This window comes from Mustela nivalis (genome assembly GCF_964662115.1).
Source record: "Mustela nivalis genome assembly, chromosome: 7".
Classification (NCBI taxonomy): Eukaryota; Metazoa; Chordata; class Mammalia; order Carnivora; family Mustelidae; genus Mustela; species Mustela nivalis.
In genome coordinates, this window is record NC_139026.1 from 23,435,103 (window position 1) to 23,451,469 (window position 16,367).

The 16,367-nt window shown below is 35.8% G+C and overlaps 1 protein-coding gene across 6 annotated transcripts in view; it reads right to left on the reverse strand.

The window, feature by feature from the left end:
• The window catches only part of CFAP54 (cilia and flagella associated protein 54), a 311,472-nt gene that overhangs the window by 260,586 nt on the left and 34,519 nt on the right, over positions 1–16,367 (reverse strand). For 5 of the 6 annotated variants that reach the window (XM_082739254.1, XM_082739250.1, XM_082739251.1 and 2 more), the window contains exons 10-15: positions 13,732–13,913; positions 13,479–13,644; positions 12,463–12,548; positions 7,388–7,522; positions 6,299–6,449; positions 1,947–2,023 (exon numbers count right to left, since the gene is read on the reverse strand). In XM_082739254.1, coding sequence (XP_082595380.1) covers positions 1,947–2,023; positions 6,299–6,449; positions 7,388–7,522; positions 12,463–12,548; positions 13,479–13,644; positions 13,732–13,913 — 797 coding nt within the window. The remainder of the gene's footprint in view (positions 1–1,946; positions 2,024–6,298; positions 6,450–7,387; positions 7,523–12,462; positions 12,549–13,478; positions 13,645–13,731; positions 13,914–16,367) is intronic. The other variant, XM_082739253.1, reaches the window with a different exon arrangement.

Genomic DNA, 16,367 nt, shown 5'->3' on the forward strand with positions numbered 1-16,367 from the left:
GAAGGCAACACATCTAATCAAATCCACTTACTATGCAACCTTGAGTAAATTAGATGTAATAGCAAAAATCATCACTATGACTACTACAAATCAACTGAAGTGAATCTCACAAACACAACACAGAGATAAAAAGCAAGCTGCAGAAGAATACACACACTATGATACCATTTAAAAACAATACTTCCTACTTCCTGGGAATACACACATATGTAATAAAAGTATACCTGGAATTTATAATATATTTAGAATACCAGTTACTGCTAGGCAGGAGAAAAGGTGATTTGGTCAAAGAGGTTAATGGAGAAGTTTCAAGTCTACTAATAAGGTACTCTTTCTTAAGGGGATATGGGTCTTCCTTATAACATTCTTTACAATTTTATGATATATATTTTAAATTGATTTTTCAGAGAAAATACAGCAATTCTGAGTATTAACATTAGCAACAGGAAAAGTGCTGATGACATAATGTTAGGAAAAAACATCAGAACACTATGCTAAAAAATATAAAAAAGCCTAGAAGGGAATATAAAAAATAATATTTCAGTCCATATAGTAAAATTGCAGATTTTTCTTTTTTATATATATCAAAATGTCCTCTAATGTTAATACAACTTTAATAATTTAAAATTATAGTTTTTTTAATTAATCAGGCAAACTGAAAAACAAATCCCTGGCTTCCTCTCTAGAAAAAGTATTTTTCAACAGTAGTCCATGAGCACTGGTGTCCTAAGCAGCTATTCCGTGAAGGATAAAATGGGTTTTATTTTCAAATAATGGAATATATGGTATTATATATCTTCTTGAAAAACCACAATGCTCATAAGCAAATGAATGCCTCTGAGAAGTCTTATAGTAAAGAATCTGTTGTGTTTAATCCAAAGTTACTGGACTCTGACACCCTTTTCTGAAGCATATTATTAGCATCACATAGAACTGACTTGATAAAATGCTAGTTCTTGTCTATAAATTAAAGTGTTTATAACATATATGACATGGTTCCCTAGACTCCCATTCAGATCTATGTAACAACACAACCTTTGATGGACAGAAATAATTCAAATATTGTAAGAAAAACATAACCAATAAGAGAAATAGCTCTTTATCTCCCTCACCCCCCTTTCTTCTCTTAATGTAACAATCACTAAGAACTTGCCCAATGCAAGGGGCTGTTCTAAGTGTATTTTCAACAGGTAAGAACTCATTGAATCTGTCAGAGGAATATGCTGAGCAGGATCTCTCTGCTTTATGAATCTATGGATCACAACACATTCAAAATACCAATGGTAATGTAACTACAAATCCTTTTAAGATATTTACCAGGTTATTTTTAAAGCTAAGTGGGATTTTTTTTTTCTACAGTAAAAGCAAAAGGTAGAAAATGTCCCCTATAGTTTTCAATGTATGTAGAAACTATAAATTCTCAGATATTAAATATTCAAAATTATTTCTAAAATTAACCATTACATATTTACAAAGTTAGTATTGTTTGAAAATCTAAACTCCTGGGTTTTTTTAAGATTTTTTTTAATGTATTTATTTAACAGAGAGAGATCACGAGCCGGCAGGCAGAGAGAGAGAGAAGAGGAAGCAGGCTCCCCGCTGAGCAGGGAGCCCGATGCTGGACTCGATTCCAGGACCCTGAGATCATGACCTGAGCTGAAGGCAGAGGCTTTAACCCACTGAGCCACTCAGGCACCCTAAATTCCTGTTTTTAACTGTATTTTCTAAAATATTTTTGTAGGATGTCTGCGTGCTTCAGTCGGTTAAGCATCTGCCTTCACCTCGGGTCATGATCCTGGGTTCCTGGGATCAAGTCCGGCATTGGGCTCCCTGCTCAACAGGGAATCTTCTTCCTCTGCCTGCCAGTCCCCCTGCTTGTGCTGGTTCTCTTTCTGACAAAAAAATAAATAAAAATCTTTTTAAAAAATAAAATATTTTTGCAATACCTTTAATATTGGAAGAATTTCTGTGTTCCCTCTCGAAATCCCAAGGGAGTCACCAGTTCCTTTCCTTAAAGGTATCTCTGTAGGAGGAAAGAAAGGAGAAGAAGGAAGGAAGGACCAGAAGAGGAAGGAAAGGAAGAGAAGAAAGAGGAGGAGGAAAAAAAGGGTTAAAAGTAGGAAGAAGAGGAGTGAGAAGGAGAAAAGAAACAAAGGGAAAGAAGGAAAGACCAGAGGAAAGAGGAGAAAAGAAAAAATGTAAACACAGCAGTGAATCATAATCCTAAAAAATGTTATGCCAAATTTTTTGATTTTTGGTTACTTTCTGATTACTCATGATTTTAGAAATGATTCAACACTTAGAAATTGAATACAAAATTATTTCTTCCATATAATTATATTTTGTCTTTATATAAGTTAATTTAAAAGCATCTTGCAGTACAACAAACAAAATTAAAAATCTTGATTATTAACAAGGTAATATGATGGTAAAATGACTGGTCTTTCTACACAGTCTATAGAGTCCATTGAAAAGCATTCAAAAGGGGGTGCCTGGGTGGCTCAGTTGGTTAAGTGACTACTTTCAGCTCAGGTCATGGATCCGGAGTCCCAGGATCAAGTCCTGTGTTGGTTTCCCAGCTCCATGGGGAGCCTGCTTCTTCCTCTGACCTTCTCCCCTCTCATTTTCTCTCTCACTCTCAAATAAATAAATAATATCTTAAAAACAAAGAAAAGCATTCAAAAAACAGGGTAAGAGCCTAATGAATTTGGACAAATATCAGAAAAGACTGGTTTGAGTGAAAGGAATATAAATTATAAATATATGCCAATGCTAGCTTCCTATTTTAAAATGTATTCCATAATTTAAATTAAATAATCCATTACTTAGTAAACAGTCCAATAAATATTTTGAATCAGACTGCCATAATTAATATATAAGAATGACTTGTACTTTGTGTTTTATGTGCCAATAAGATGATGGTAATAATAATACTGGAAAAGTTATAAGAATTTATACATCTGAATGGGGATAACCCCTCACTACATAAACTTAGATTTTTCTATTTTTAAATGGATCATACTCCATTATCAATTAATTCTTTAGAGGTGAAACACTTTAGCAAAGAATCAACAAATTGCATTTAGTTAATTTGTAATTAAACAGAATATAAATCCAACAAAACAATAGTCTCCCAAAAGTAATTAATAAACAAAACAAAATTGAATAAGAAATAGACAAAAAAAAAAAAAATCACTGGGCTTTTTGCTTTCAGTATCAGGTAACCTGGAAAAATTCTCCTGTCTAGAGACCACTAGAAAAGCTGGAAAAAAACTGTTTCTTCATATTTAAGTAAAAAAGATCATGAAAATGGGAACTTGAGCTACATTCCCAACTGAGGACTATTGTCAATTCTGAAACAGAAAGCTAAGAAGCCAAGTGATGCTTCTGACAGCCTTGAGAACTAAAGCAACAGAGATTAGGATCCAGGGCCACCAAAAGTGAGAAGCCAGAAGGGGCTGCATCCCAGGAGTTAGGGTAAATGGAAAATAAGTCAACAAAAGAGCATCTCAGCTTCAAATTATCTTAATCTCTCAAACTGGACTAATGGGATCCTGGAGTAGTAGTGTCTTCATATATTTAGTAAAAACAAGCATAAACCTTCTCTGGAAGGTTTTAACCTCATTAACCTCATCTAAGCCTTCAAGTTATTTCTATAATATATTTAGCAAATATAATGTCTACCATACAATCAAAAATAGCCAGAGTAACCAAATAGATGATGAAGCAGTTCTTCACTTAGGAACTCAACATAGTAAGTGCAGAAGAAATGACAGAAGTTTGAAAACCTTTCTGGATTCTCACTCCCACTCCTTCAATGACAGATAAAAGTTGTATAAATATCTCAACCTCCCAGCTCTCTAGGTTCTACACAGTCTCCTACAGGTCTCTCATAGGAATAACCCCTAAACCTATAAGAGTAGCCTTCTCTGTAACAACTTACTGCATTTTGTACTGTCTTCCTTTCCTTTACTGTCTTACTTCTCCACACTACCACCCTGTTTCCTAGATAATATCCCAAATAAAACACTGGACTCAACAACTTGTCTCAGAATCTACAAGGGGCGGGGGGGACCTAGGAAAAAGGTCAAACTGACAATAGCTGAACTCACTGGTTAAGTCTTTACAACACAACATGTGTGGTAACTAGGCATTATATGCTTCCTGATTCAACACAACAGGAAGTAAACAGCACCACCACCGATGAAGTATTCTTACAAATTTAGAAGATATTGACAGGAATTCTTTTTGAAAAGATATCACGGGAATCTAATCAAGCCTCTAGAGCCAACTACCAGGTAGAGAAACAAATTAATTCCACAAAGACATATGAGGCCAAATCCAGATTGTGGGGAATCCTACAAGATGGCAAATTTCTTCAAAAAATAAATGGCTTGAAAGGGGGAGGAAGAAAGGAACTCTTATATATTAGAAAGAGAGACTCAAGAAAAATGTAAGAAAGAAAATGTATGTATGGGCTTATTTGGATCCTGATTAGAACAAACCAACTTAAGATATTTTTAATACAGTCAGTGACATAGGATTTTCCCCCTAATTTTGTATGGTAATAATGGCATTTTAGTTCTGTAAAACAAAATAAAATCTTTATCTGTTACATAGATACATAAACCAACAGACACACACACATGCACACACATGTGTGCGTGCACACACACAAACACATCGGGGTATTTGCTAGTGAAATGATATGGCATCTGTTTTAAAACACTCCAGAGGAAAACATGTGTTCCAGGAAGGAATGAAGTAAAATTGGCAAAATGTTCATAATATTTGCACTGCATAATAGGTACATGGTAAGTTATTTCATCTCTCTCTATTTGAAACTCTGCAAATATATAATTTTTTAAAAAGGAAAAGGCATTTTAAGATAGGACATTTCAAAAAAAATAGGACGTGAATGTATTAGATAGCCAGAGACCTTTAACCAGTAGTTCCCAAACTTTGATGTGTATCAAAATCACCAGATAAACTAATAAAGACTAGAAAGGCCCAGGCTTTTCTGAAGTAGGATAGGACCTGGGTCTTTGTATTTTTAATAAGTTCCCAAGTGATACTGATGCCAATCAAAATTTGAGAACCATGGCTCTAAAATTCCATCTGTTAAGCCACACTCAAAAAAGAACAGCAGAGCCAGATCAATAAATCTCTGGGAAAACAAGTACTACAATAACTACTTTACTACAAAGTCCCTCAAATGTCATATACACTATGTAAGAGGGGTAAAATAGGAAAGTAAACACCCACTAACCACACCCCCACTCCCTACAGATGGGTTACTTTTTAAAACAGATGGTCCAGGGGTTCAACCACATGCTGAAGAAAGAAGGTCAGAGCATAAGGCTGTACTTTGGGAGAAGGAACTTTCTAAAAGGAGAAGAATTGCTGGCAGAAAGGGATTGGGGCAGAGAGAGTAAGGAGTGGGTGGGAAATGAGAACAAAAATAAAGGGAGAAAAGAGGAAAAGGGGAAAAGAAAAGTAGAAATAAAATAAGTGAAAAAACAAATTTTAAAAGGAGGGAATCAGAAGACAGGAGGAAATTTAAAAGGAGTAAAATGTAAAACACTGATCCATTCAACAGACATTTTTTAAATTTATTTTTTATTTTCAGCATAACAGTATTCATTATTTTTGCACCACACCCAGTGCTCCATGCAATCTATACCCTCTATAATACCCACCACCTGGTACCCCGACCTCCCACCCTCCGCCCCTTCAAAACCCTCAGATTGTTTTCCAGAGTCCATAGTCTCTCATGGTTCACCTCCCCTTCCAATTTCCCCCAACTCCCTTCTCCTCTCTATCTCCCCATGTCCTCCATGCTATTTGTTAAGTTCCCAGTCTGTATGGGGCAATGTGGTAGGTACCAAAAATATAACGGCAACCAAAACATGCTCTCTTTCTTCAAGCAGCATACACTCTATCGGAAAATGGCAAAGGAGGAACGGCAATAAAAGGGAAAAATAAAAAGAAAGGATGGGGAAGAAGAAGTTCACTTCTTCATTCATGAGGTGAAAGTGGTAAGGAATGGAGAAGGGGAATATATGAGTGAGGGGAAGAAAAAAGACACTTTTCTGCCACAGAACCATAGAACAAATAACCTCTTTAATATTCACTTGGTTAAACTTCTACTATTTCTATCCCTGGTTATAAATCACCAAGGAAGCATAGTATTGAAGTGCCTAGTTTTCATTAACAGTAGTTATTCTGTATTCCAACTTATATATTCATATGCACATCTGTAAATAAGAACTTCATACTTTTTCATTCATTATATTACCTAGAGATTTTTTAAATTTTCTTCGTGGGTTTCCTAACAACTCCAATATTTCACTTAATCGCAATGTGACCTCTGCTACCACCACAATGTCAATATCTTCCATTTTATAGCAGTGAATTACTTCATTTATCTGCCACAGAAGATAAACCCACTGAAAAGAGAAAACCAATTAAAATTTTATTACATTATAGAGTAATTTTTTTTTAACTTAGGACTTCCTTTAAGTCATCATCTTCTAAACATGTAAAAATGTTAGACAGGTAAACACCCCCTTACTAGTACATCTTAATTATAAACATCAATGGTCTTAATCAATCTGTTTATATAAACTCATAAAGAAGATCCACCTATGCTTATAATCTACAAATCTATAGCCATAATGGAAAATTTATCATCTTTTTTTTTTATCATATCAGTAAAGATTATCAGTATCCTCAAAGTTCTCATTTTCCCTTCACAAAGCAGCTGTTAGGATCACTACCAAAGTCTTCCAAAACAGTGAAGGGTAAGCAGGTATTTCAGGCTCCATGTTAGGTACCTTCTATCATGCCTATACCCCCAAAGTCTAGCTCATAAAATTAGCCATCACACTTTGGGAACTAAAATGAGGAAACAACATTACTTTTTCATAGTACATGGTAAAACCAAGCCCATTTACCCAATGTACAACTCATCAAGTATGTTACTGTTAAAATGTTTCCTCCTATGTTCCCAGGTTATAATATTCACACCCACTCAATTTTCTCCTTTCCACAAAAGAGCTCTTTGAAATAATCTAAAGATATTATTGCAGGGAAAAAAAACTAAAATTCCTTATTTATTTGTATTTTCCATTATTAACCTCCTCAATGAACTTATCCAAGTTTGTATAACCTTAAATGCACTATATTTATTCTTTCCTTAAAAACCTGAAATACCTTCCCACTCCCCAAAACTAAACTACAGAAGTGCAGAGAATATACTTAGAGAAAGGCTCAGTCAGCACCACATTTAAAGAATGGTAGTTATGCAAGTGGATTAATAGGGAAAATTTAGATTTGAAATGTGCATCACAACTTAAAGCAAGTAAAAGGAAACAAAAAGGAATACTTTATTACTACTGATTTTCTGGGTGAATTTTGCATAGTCACTTCTGGCCATATTGATCTTCTGAATTCCTAATTTGCATTTCTGCCATAGGAACATTATCATGTCCACAACAATTTCTTTATCAGGCTGAACATTCTGAAAACAAAAATGGTAAAGTAAATTGGTAAGAATAATAAGATCCACATATAAATACAGTTATATAGCATTTAACGTGTGTCAAGGAACATTATAAGAGCTTTATATACCTACAGACTGAATGTTTGTGTCTATCCAAAATTCCTGTGTTGAAATAACTCCCAGTGTGATAATATTTGGAGGTGGGGCCTCCCACCTTGAGGTGAAGGTAAAGCCCTCAAGAGTGAAAATACTACCTTATGAAAGGGACCCCAGAGTCTGTCACTCTCTTTCTGCCAAGTGAGGACACAAGGCAAAGACCGCCAACTATAAACCAGGAGGGGGACCCTCACCAGGCACCAAATCTGCTGGTGCCTTGATCTTGGATTCTCAGCCTCCAGAACTATGAGAAATAAGTGGCCCCTATTTAAGCCACCCTGTTTATGGTATTTTTGTTATGGTAGCCCAAACAGACTTAAGGCTTATAACAATTTATTTAATCTTCATGACAACCTTATGAAGTGAGTACTATTACTATCATCCCCACTTTCCAGAAGAACAAACTGAAGTACAAGATTAAGTGGTTTTTCCCAAGATGAAATGAATAGAAAGTAGCAAAGCCAGGATTCAAACCCAAGAAGTCTAGTTCCAGAGTCTACACTCCAATGAACGCTCTCGGTCACTTCTGCCTCTCTAAAAAGAAATGTTCCAAACATTTTTAGGCAAGCTATGTAAGCTAATTATCTCCAACCAAATTTGAAAGTTTTATATACTACTTTCTTTTTAAATTTTCTGTGTTAAAATAATAAAGAATGGGGAAGGGGATGAATTAGTAAGGGGAGAGGAAGTAGGGAGCTGAAAAAGGATATAAACAAGGAGGAAAGAGAGACATGAAGAAACCAACAGAGCATTACACTGGGCATCAATAGATACCATGAGTATAATGAATACATCTCCTTTCAAATCAGTTATTTGGTTCTTTCCAAAAGAAAATATAATTCATTATATCTGAACTAGAAAGATAATAAGTTTATGATTAAAATACACCAAACCTTAAACTCCTTTAGGGCAGCTCTAAGACTTAATGTGCATAGGTAGTACCTTATATGGGACCATAACAGAGATCAATAAATGTTTACTGAATTGAATTGAATGAACTAAAACATACATTATTTTTTTTTTAAGTTGGTAATAAAAATTCCTTGCCCTGCGGCTCCTGGGTGGCTCAGTCAGTTGGGCCTCCCACTCTTGGTCTCAGCTCAGGTCTTGATCTCAGGGTTGTGAGTTCAAGCCCTGCACTGGGTTCCACATTGGGAGTGGAGCCTACTTTAAAAAAAAAAAAAATCAGGGGCATCTGGATGGCTCAGTGGGTTAAAGCCTCTGCCTTCAGCTTAGGTCATGATCCCAGGGTCCTGGGATTGAGCCCCACATCTGGATCTCTGCTCTGTGGGGAACCTGCTTCCTCCTCTCTCTTTGCCTGCCTCTCTGCCTACTTGTGATCTCTGTCTGTCCAATAAATAAATAAAATCTTAAAAAAAAAATCTGGGTAGGAGCTATACTGGATTAACAGCATAGCTCTAGGCTATTAAAGTGGACCAGAATGGCTTTCTCACACTAAAGAAATTAAATATGTGGGAAAGGATAGCCTTTTCCTCCAGGGGCATTGTTTGGCCTCAGAGAGTCAGAGAAAGCTATTGAAGTTAGATTTTTGCATCTGGTTACACAGGCAATGTTACTAGAAGAAGAAATTAAGTATAGAAGAAAGTATAAATAAGTTTTGGTCTATTCATATAGTGGAATACTATGCAGTAAAAATGAACAATAAACAATCACTTACAACAACAAGGATGACTCCTACAAACAATATCAATTGAAAGAAGATACTGAAAGTATACAGAGATCTCCCTTGACTTACAAATAGAAAATACTATTAATTAAAAATGCATTTAATACACCTAATCTACTGAACATCATAGCCTAGTGTTGCCTATCTGAAATATGCTCAAAACACATTAGCCTACAGTAGGACTAAGGTCCCTAACACAATAACTATCTCTTGTTATTTATTGAATACTGTGCTGAAAGTGAAAACCAGAATAGCTGTGTGTCTGTCATCCACCCTCATGATCATGTAGCTGATTGGGAGCTGTGGCTACGGCTGCCCAGCATCATGAGACAGTATCATACTGCATATGGCCAGCCAGGGAAAAGATCGAAGTTCACATTTTAAAGTATGGTCCCAGTGAATGTGTATTGCTTTTCACCATTGTAAAATTGAAAAATCTTAGGTTGAATCATCCTAAGACAGGGACCATCTATATTTCCTGTATCCAATTACATACAATATCAAAAAACAGGCAAAACTAACCCAATGAGTAAAAAGTCAAGACAGTGAGTACCCTTGGTAGGGTTAGTAACTGGAGAGGAACACAGGGGAAGCTAACTGGGTGCTGGACATGTTCTATTTCTTGAACTGGATGTGTTTCATTTACGAAAACTCATTGAGCTATACACTAATAAAATTTTTTCATTATATATTATATATAAGCATTGTATATAAAGTTTAAAAAAAAAAAGTAAGATGCAAGGGCGCCTGGGTAGTTCACTTGGTTAAGCATTAGACTCTTAATTTTGGCTCAGGTCTTGATCTCAGGGTCATGAGATGAAGCTGCCAGTCAGGCTCTGTGCTCAGTGTGGAGTCTGCTTGTCCCTCTGCCTTTGCCCCTCCCCCAACTCATCCTCTCTCTCTTTCAAATGAATAAATGAATAAAATCTTTTAAAAAACAAGCAAATAAAAAGTAAGATACAAAGTAATGAATTTCTAAATATTTCTATTTTGGGAGATAAACATATATCACGTATCAAATGGCATTATAAAAAAGATATATCAAGTGCCTGGGTGGCACAATGGGTTAAGCCTGCAACTCTTTGTTTCGGCTGAAGTCATGATCTCAGGATCCTGAGATCACCAGCATTGGACTCTGCACTCAACATCAGGGACATACAAATAAAAATCATAATCAGACACCACCTCACATCTGTCAGAATGACCAAAATAAACAACACTGAAACAACAGATGCTAGAGAGGAGGTGGAGAACTGCCGGTGGGAATGTAGTCACTGTGGAAAACAGTATAGAGGTTCCTCAAAAAGTTAGAAATAGAGCTACCCTATGACCCAGCAATTACACTACTGGGTATATACCCAAAGCATACAAAATACTGATTCTAAGGGGCACATGCACCCTAATGTTTACAGCAGCACTATCAACAATACCCAAACTATGGAGAGAGCCCAAGTGTCTATCAACAGAGGAATGGATAAAGAAGATATGGTACATATACAAAGAAATATTACTTAGCCACCAAAAAAGAAGGAAATCTTGCCATTTGCAATGACATGGATGGAGTAGGGTGTATTATGCTGGGTGAAATAAGTCAATCAGAGAAAGACAAATACCATATGACTTCACTTATATGTGGAATTTAAGAAACAAAACAAATGAACATAGAAGAAAGAAGAAAAAAAAAAAGGAGAGAGGGAGATAAACCATAAGAGACCCTCAACTATGGAGAACAAACTAAGGGTTGATAGAGAGGAGGAGAGCAGGGGATGGGCTAAATGGGTAACAGGTATCAAGGAGCACAGTTGTGATGAATGTTGGGTGTTATCTGTAAGTGATGAATCACTAAATTCTAGTCCTGAAACCAATATTACACTATATGTTAACTAACCAGAATTTAAATAAAAACTTAAAATGAAAAAAATTTTTTTATTTAACTCTCCTACTATAATCATTATATTTGCTATCAAATACCTTTCTTTTAAAAATTAAATACCTGTCACAAATATTTAATAAACCCAGAAGAAATAAAAAACATTAAACAGTAGAACTTCTCAAGTCCCTTACTGTGGTTTCACTTTTCTGAACAAAACTTAATAAATGCTCTATCTTGGGGCGCCTGGGTGGCTCAGTGGATTAAGGCCGCTGCCTTCGGCTCAGGTCATGATCTCAGTGTCCTGGGATCGAGCCCCGCATCGGGCCCTCTGCTCGGCGGGGAGCCTGCTTCCCCCTCTGTCTCTGCCTGCCTCTCTGCCTGCTTGTGATCTCTCTCTCTGTCAAATAAAATGAATAAAAAAATCTTAAAAAAATAAAAATAAAAATAAATGCTCTATCTTTGTGGTTTTCAAACTTTTTTTAGAATTAGTAAAGCCAAATTTTCAAATGAAATTCTATTTCAGCATTGTATATAAACCTAATAAAAACAGGTTAGGGTATTACTACCCAAAGCTGAGCTCCTGAGGGAACTTCGGCAAAGCCCTGGGGATCCCTGGAATTCAGTTTTAACACCAGCGATGTTCTAGTTACTTAGACATTCATACCCACAAATCATCATCTCTACTGGCCATTGAGTGCAAAGTGAATCCAAATAATAACCAAGCACTGTACTCATGGACTAGAAAGCAGTATTTCATTAAGAATATTAACTCTAACTGAAATGACTGCCTCACTTCCTTCATTATTTTTTTTAATTTTATTTATTTATTTGAGAGAAAGAGACAAAGAATGAGAGAGAGAGAGCATGAGAGAAGAGAGGTCAGCAGGAGAAACGGTCTCCCTGGCGAGCAGAGAGCCCAGTGTGGGACTCGATTCCAGGACTCCGGGACCATGACCTGAGCTAAGGCAGTCGCCCAACCAACTGAGCCACTCAGGTGACCTCATTTCCTTCATTATTAGAAATATAGCTAGCCTAGGAATTTTCCAAAAAGGAACAAAATGGATTATTATCAAAACAGACTTAAAATCAGAAGTCAGATTATGACTCAACCCCTTATTTAATGATTAAACAATATAGAATTTTGGCAAGGTGCAATTCCTGTGATATTTTAAATCTGGGTTTAAATTAGGTACAATAACCTCCTTCAAAACTATTACAAAGTATCCAAAAAAGCAATTTCACCTGGGGAGAGTCACAGACACAAGAGTACAAGGTTGCTGCCAAATGGAAAATGTCTTCTGAATACCCAGAAGTCTTCACACAAGAATCTAATTCATAAAAGAGAGAAAAAAATGAAACAAAAAAATTACAAAATTTCAAATAGAAAAGGCATAGAAATACTGAAATTCTACAAAGTGATATAAATGGTATCTGGGCAAATATTTCATGTCACTAAGATATTTCTATATGAAAACTAATCTAAGTGGGCTCTAATGCAATTAAAAGAAACTATTATCATTAGTCTGCAATCTATATACCAACTACATTCAAAATAGAATTGAAAGGTTTAAAATATTAAAACACATGTAAAATATGGCAGTTGAAATAAAATAACAAAAATATCTATTTAAAAACCACTAGGAAAAAAATATATATCACTGTCTGGTAATTGAATTGTCTTGAAATGCCTTAAGAACATTATAAAACATTTAAAAAACCCCACAGGATTAAATTATTCTTGCCAGTCTAAATATAGAGGGTTCAGATTTTAGTTATATACACAATAACTTTTAAGACTTAAAATGTTGGAATGAAAAACTGCTCCTACTGAAAAAAGATGGGAGACCACCAAATCTTGCCTTGCCAAAGTGAACTGATGGCTTTTGATTTACTGCCCTGCCTGCTGATTTCTCATTTACCAGCAAGGTAGCAGCTAAATGGAGCCTTCTTCATCTACTCCGAATCATTACATAGAATAAAACCCAACATCCTTACAAGGTCTAGAAGCCTGCAGGATCTGGCACCCAGCTATTTCTCTGCCTGCATTTCCTACCACATTCTCAAATTCCACCAGCACCAACAGTACACTCCAGACACAGGTGCCTCCTTGCCATTCCTTCAACAACCAAGCACACTTCTGCCTCAGGACCTTTGCACTTCCTGTTTCCTCTGCCTTGAATATTCTTTCTCACTTCGCCTAGAGAGTATATTTTATCAGACGAAATTTTAAGTTTCCAAAAAGGTAAATAAATACTCACCGTGAAAAATAATTTTCTTAACATAAATTTGAGCTGACTGTCCTTCTTTACAGTTTTCCATGGGAAAGACCAAACCTTTGTTTCTCTTTATGTTGATTAAGGGTTCTATTGCAACAAGAAGAATTAAATCCTTTTCTGCTTTCTTGGACTCTGGATCATCCTGCCTCTAAGAGAAGTTTATCCCATAAGTTAATTAATAATTCAAAGGCATCTTAACAAAATAAAAACAAATCATTGGTTTTGTATATGTTACCTGGAGAAAATCAATAAGTTGCCCAGCTAAAGAGTCAAATAAACTCCATTCCTCATAAGTAAAAGCCAATTTTACAAATTTCACAGCAGCATCTATAGAAATAACATTTTTCCCTTTTACAGTAAGTTGCAAAAGAGATGTTTGTGGAAAATCAAGCATTCCATCTGCACCAGTATTTGACACTAGAAAAGGAAAGAGAGAGGTTTGAATGTCATTCATGGAAAGACATATTTACTGAATATTAACTAACAGATACTTCTAGGCACAAGGGAAACAAGGGAATAGAAGCAAATACAACCCCTGCCTTCACGGAGAAATGAGAAATCTTGGCAGGGAAATACAGGGTGTTATGGGGACAAATAAGAAGGGCATCAAACATGGGTTTATGGTGGGAAAGTGGTCAAGGATGTCCAGCCAAAGAAACATGGAATCTCAAACACAGAGAATTAGCAAGAGTTAACTAGTCAAGTAGGCAGCTAGATATTACAAATTGAAAGCTCAGGAAACAGATCTATAATAGGGATACAGCTTTACAGTCATCATTACATATCCATAGTAAACAACAGAAGCAGCCATGGGCAATGTACAGCTGTCTAGGATAGGAGAATTACGACCCCCAACATGTAAGAGAAGGGCAGAGAGAGAAAAGGCTGCAGAGAAGAGTGCTTTTCTAAACTCCTTTCTAGGAGTATTCAATAGTAACAAATATTAGAGTATAAGGGAAGAAAAGCACTGAGAAGAGACCCCTGGATTGAACAAAAAGGAAGTTGTCCATGACATTCTCCTCAGAGGGCTGAGGACAGAGGGCTGTAGACTGTATAAGTAAGAAGGAAAGAATCTAGAACAGTGGAAATGGACAATTCCTGACTATAAAAAGAGAAAGAAATACAGGGAGGAAGCTGAAAGAGGACATGGGAGAAAGGGGCAGTTTGGAAATGTCAGGCTAAAAGACTTCAAAAGAAGAGAAGGAACACCCTTTCCATTTTAATGAGAGACAGCGGAAAGGATGGGTATAAGTGAAGGTAAGTTTTCAAGTGTGGAAGAAGGAAATCTCATCTGAGATCATTTTCTTCATGGAGAGGATAAGCCCAAGCTGTGGCAGAGAAATTCCTTGCCTACAGATCAGCATGCACAAGTGAGGATGCACACACACAGTGACACAGACAGACAGACACACCCCCGAAACTCACTTAAAAGTACACATGCTAAGGTCTAGGCTTTCACCTCCCTTTCTAGGGAGATACTGTGGACAAGTCAGCTGACTGCTCCAGAGCAACAGAAGGTAAGCTCATGAAAAAATAAAGTTAAAAACACAAACACTTTGAAACTTTTTCTCTTTGAAAAAGAGAAGATTTTAAAAACATGAAGCAAGAATAAATTGTTGTGAAAAAGAATCAAATTGAGATTAGGTATAAATTATTTTATTGTTGAAACAAAGAATTCAATAGATGAATGGAACAGAATAGCAAGAACCAAAGAACAAATTAGTAACCTAGAAAGTTGGATCGAGAAACCTTCCCAGAAGGCAACAGAAAGGAATAAAGAGATTAAAATAATAAAATAGGGATGTTTGGGTGGCTCAGTCGGTTAAGCATCTGCCTTCAGCTCATTGAGCCGAAGAAAGAGGTTTAACCCACTGAGCCACCCAGGCGCCCCAGGTATCATTTTCTTATATGTCAAATACCATACTAAAATTTTTGTCTTTCATGTTATACCATAATATATTATTTTAACAAATTATTTACTTATTAAAACAAGCAAAACCTAAAAAGGCACTACAAGAAAGGAAAATCTGTCTCATAAACAGAAGCAAAATAATAAACATTAGCAAACAAAATCAAATTATATATCAAAAGGATAATGCTTACCTCCACATTAGATTTATTCCAAAAATATAGTGATTAACAATGAGATAAGCAATCAATGTAATTTGTCACATTAACAGAAATAAACTAGAAATCCATTCAATCAACTCAATAAAGCCAGAAAAGGCTTTTGATGAAATTCAACAACTATTCATAATTAAAAACAAACAAAACTCAGCAAACCAAGAATAATAGCAACTTCCTTAATCTGGACAAAAAGTTATCTTAAAAAACCCTTCAGCAAACATCAAAATTAATGGTAAAATGTCAAAAGCTTTCTATGTGAGATCATAAATGAGACAAGAATATCCACTATTACCACTTCCATTTCATGTTTTATTGGAGATCTTATCCAATGCAATAAGCCAAGAATTGCAAGAAAGAAGAAATTAAAAGATTAAGAACTAGAAAGAGAGAAAGACAATAGTTATTATTCACAGGTAATGATTATACAACTAAGCTAATCCAAAAGAAAATCTCATAAATTATTTAAATTATTAGTTATGTTTAATAAGATTCCTCAATTTAAGATTTAAAAAACTGGAGGGGCTGCCTAGGTGGCTCAGTGGGTTAAGCCTCTACCTTCAGCTCAGGTCATGATCTCAGGGTCCTGGGATCGAGTCCCGAATCGGGCTCTCTGCTAGGCAGGGAGCCTGCTTCCTCCTCTCTCTCTCTCTCTTTCACTCTGCTTGCCTCTCTGCCTACTTGTGATATCTCTCTGTCAAATAAATAAAATCTTAAAAAAAGAAAACAACTGGATATCATTTTCTT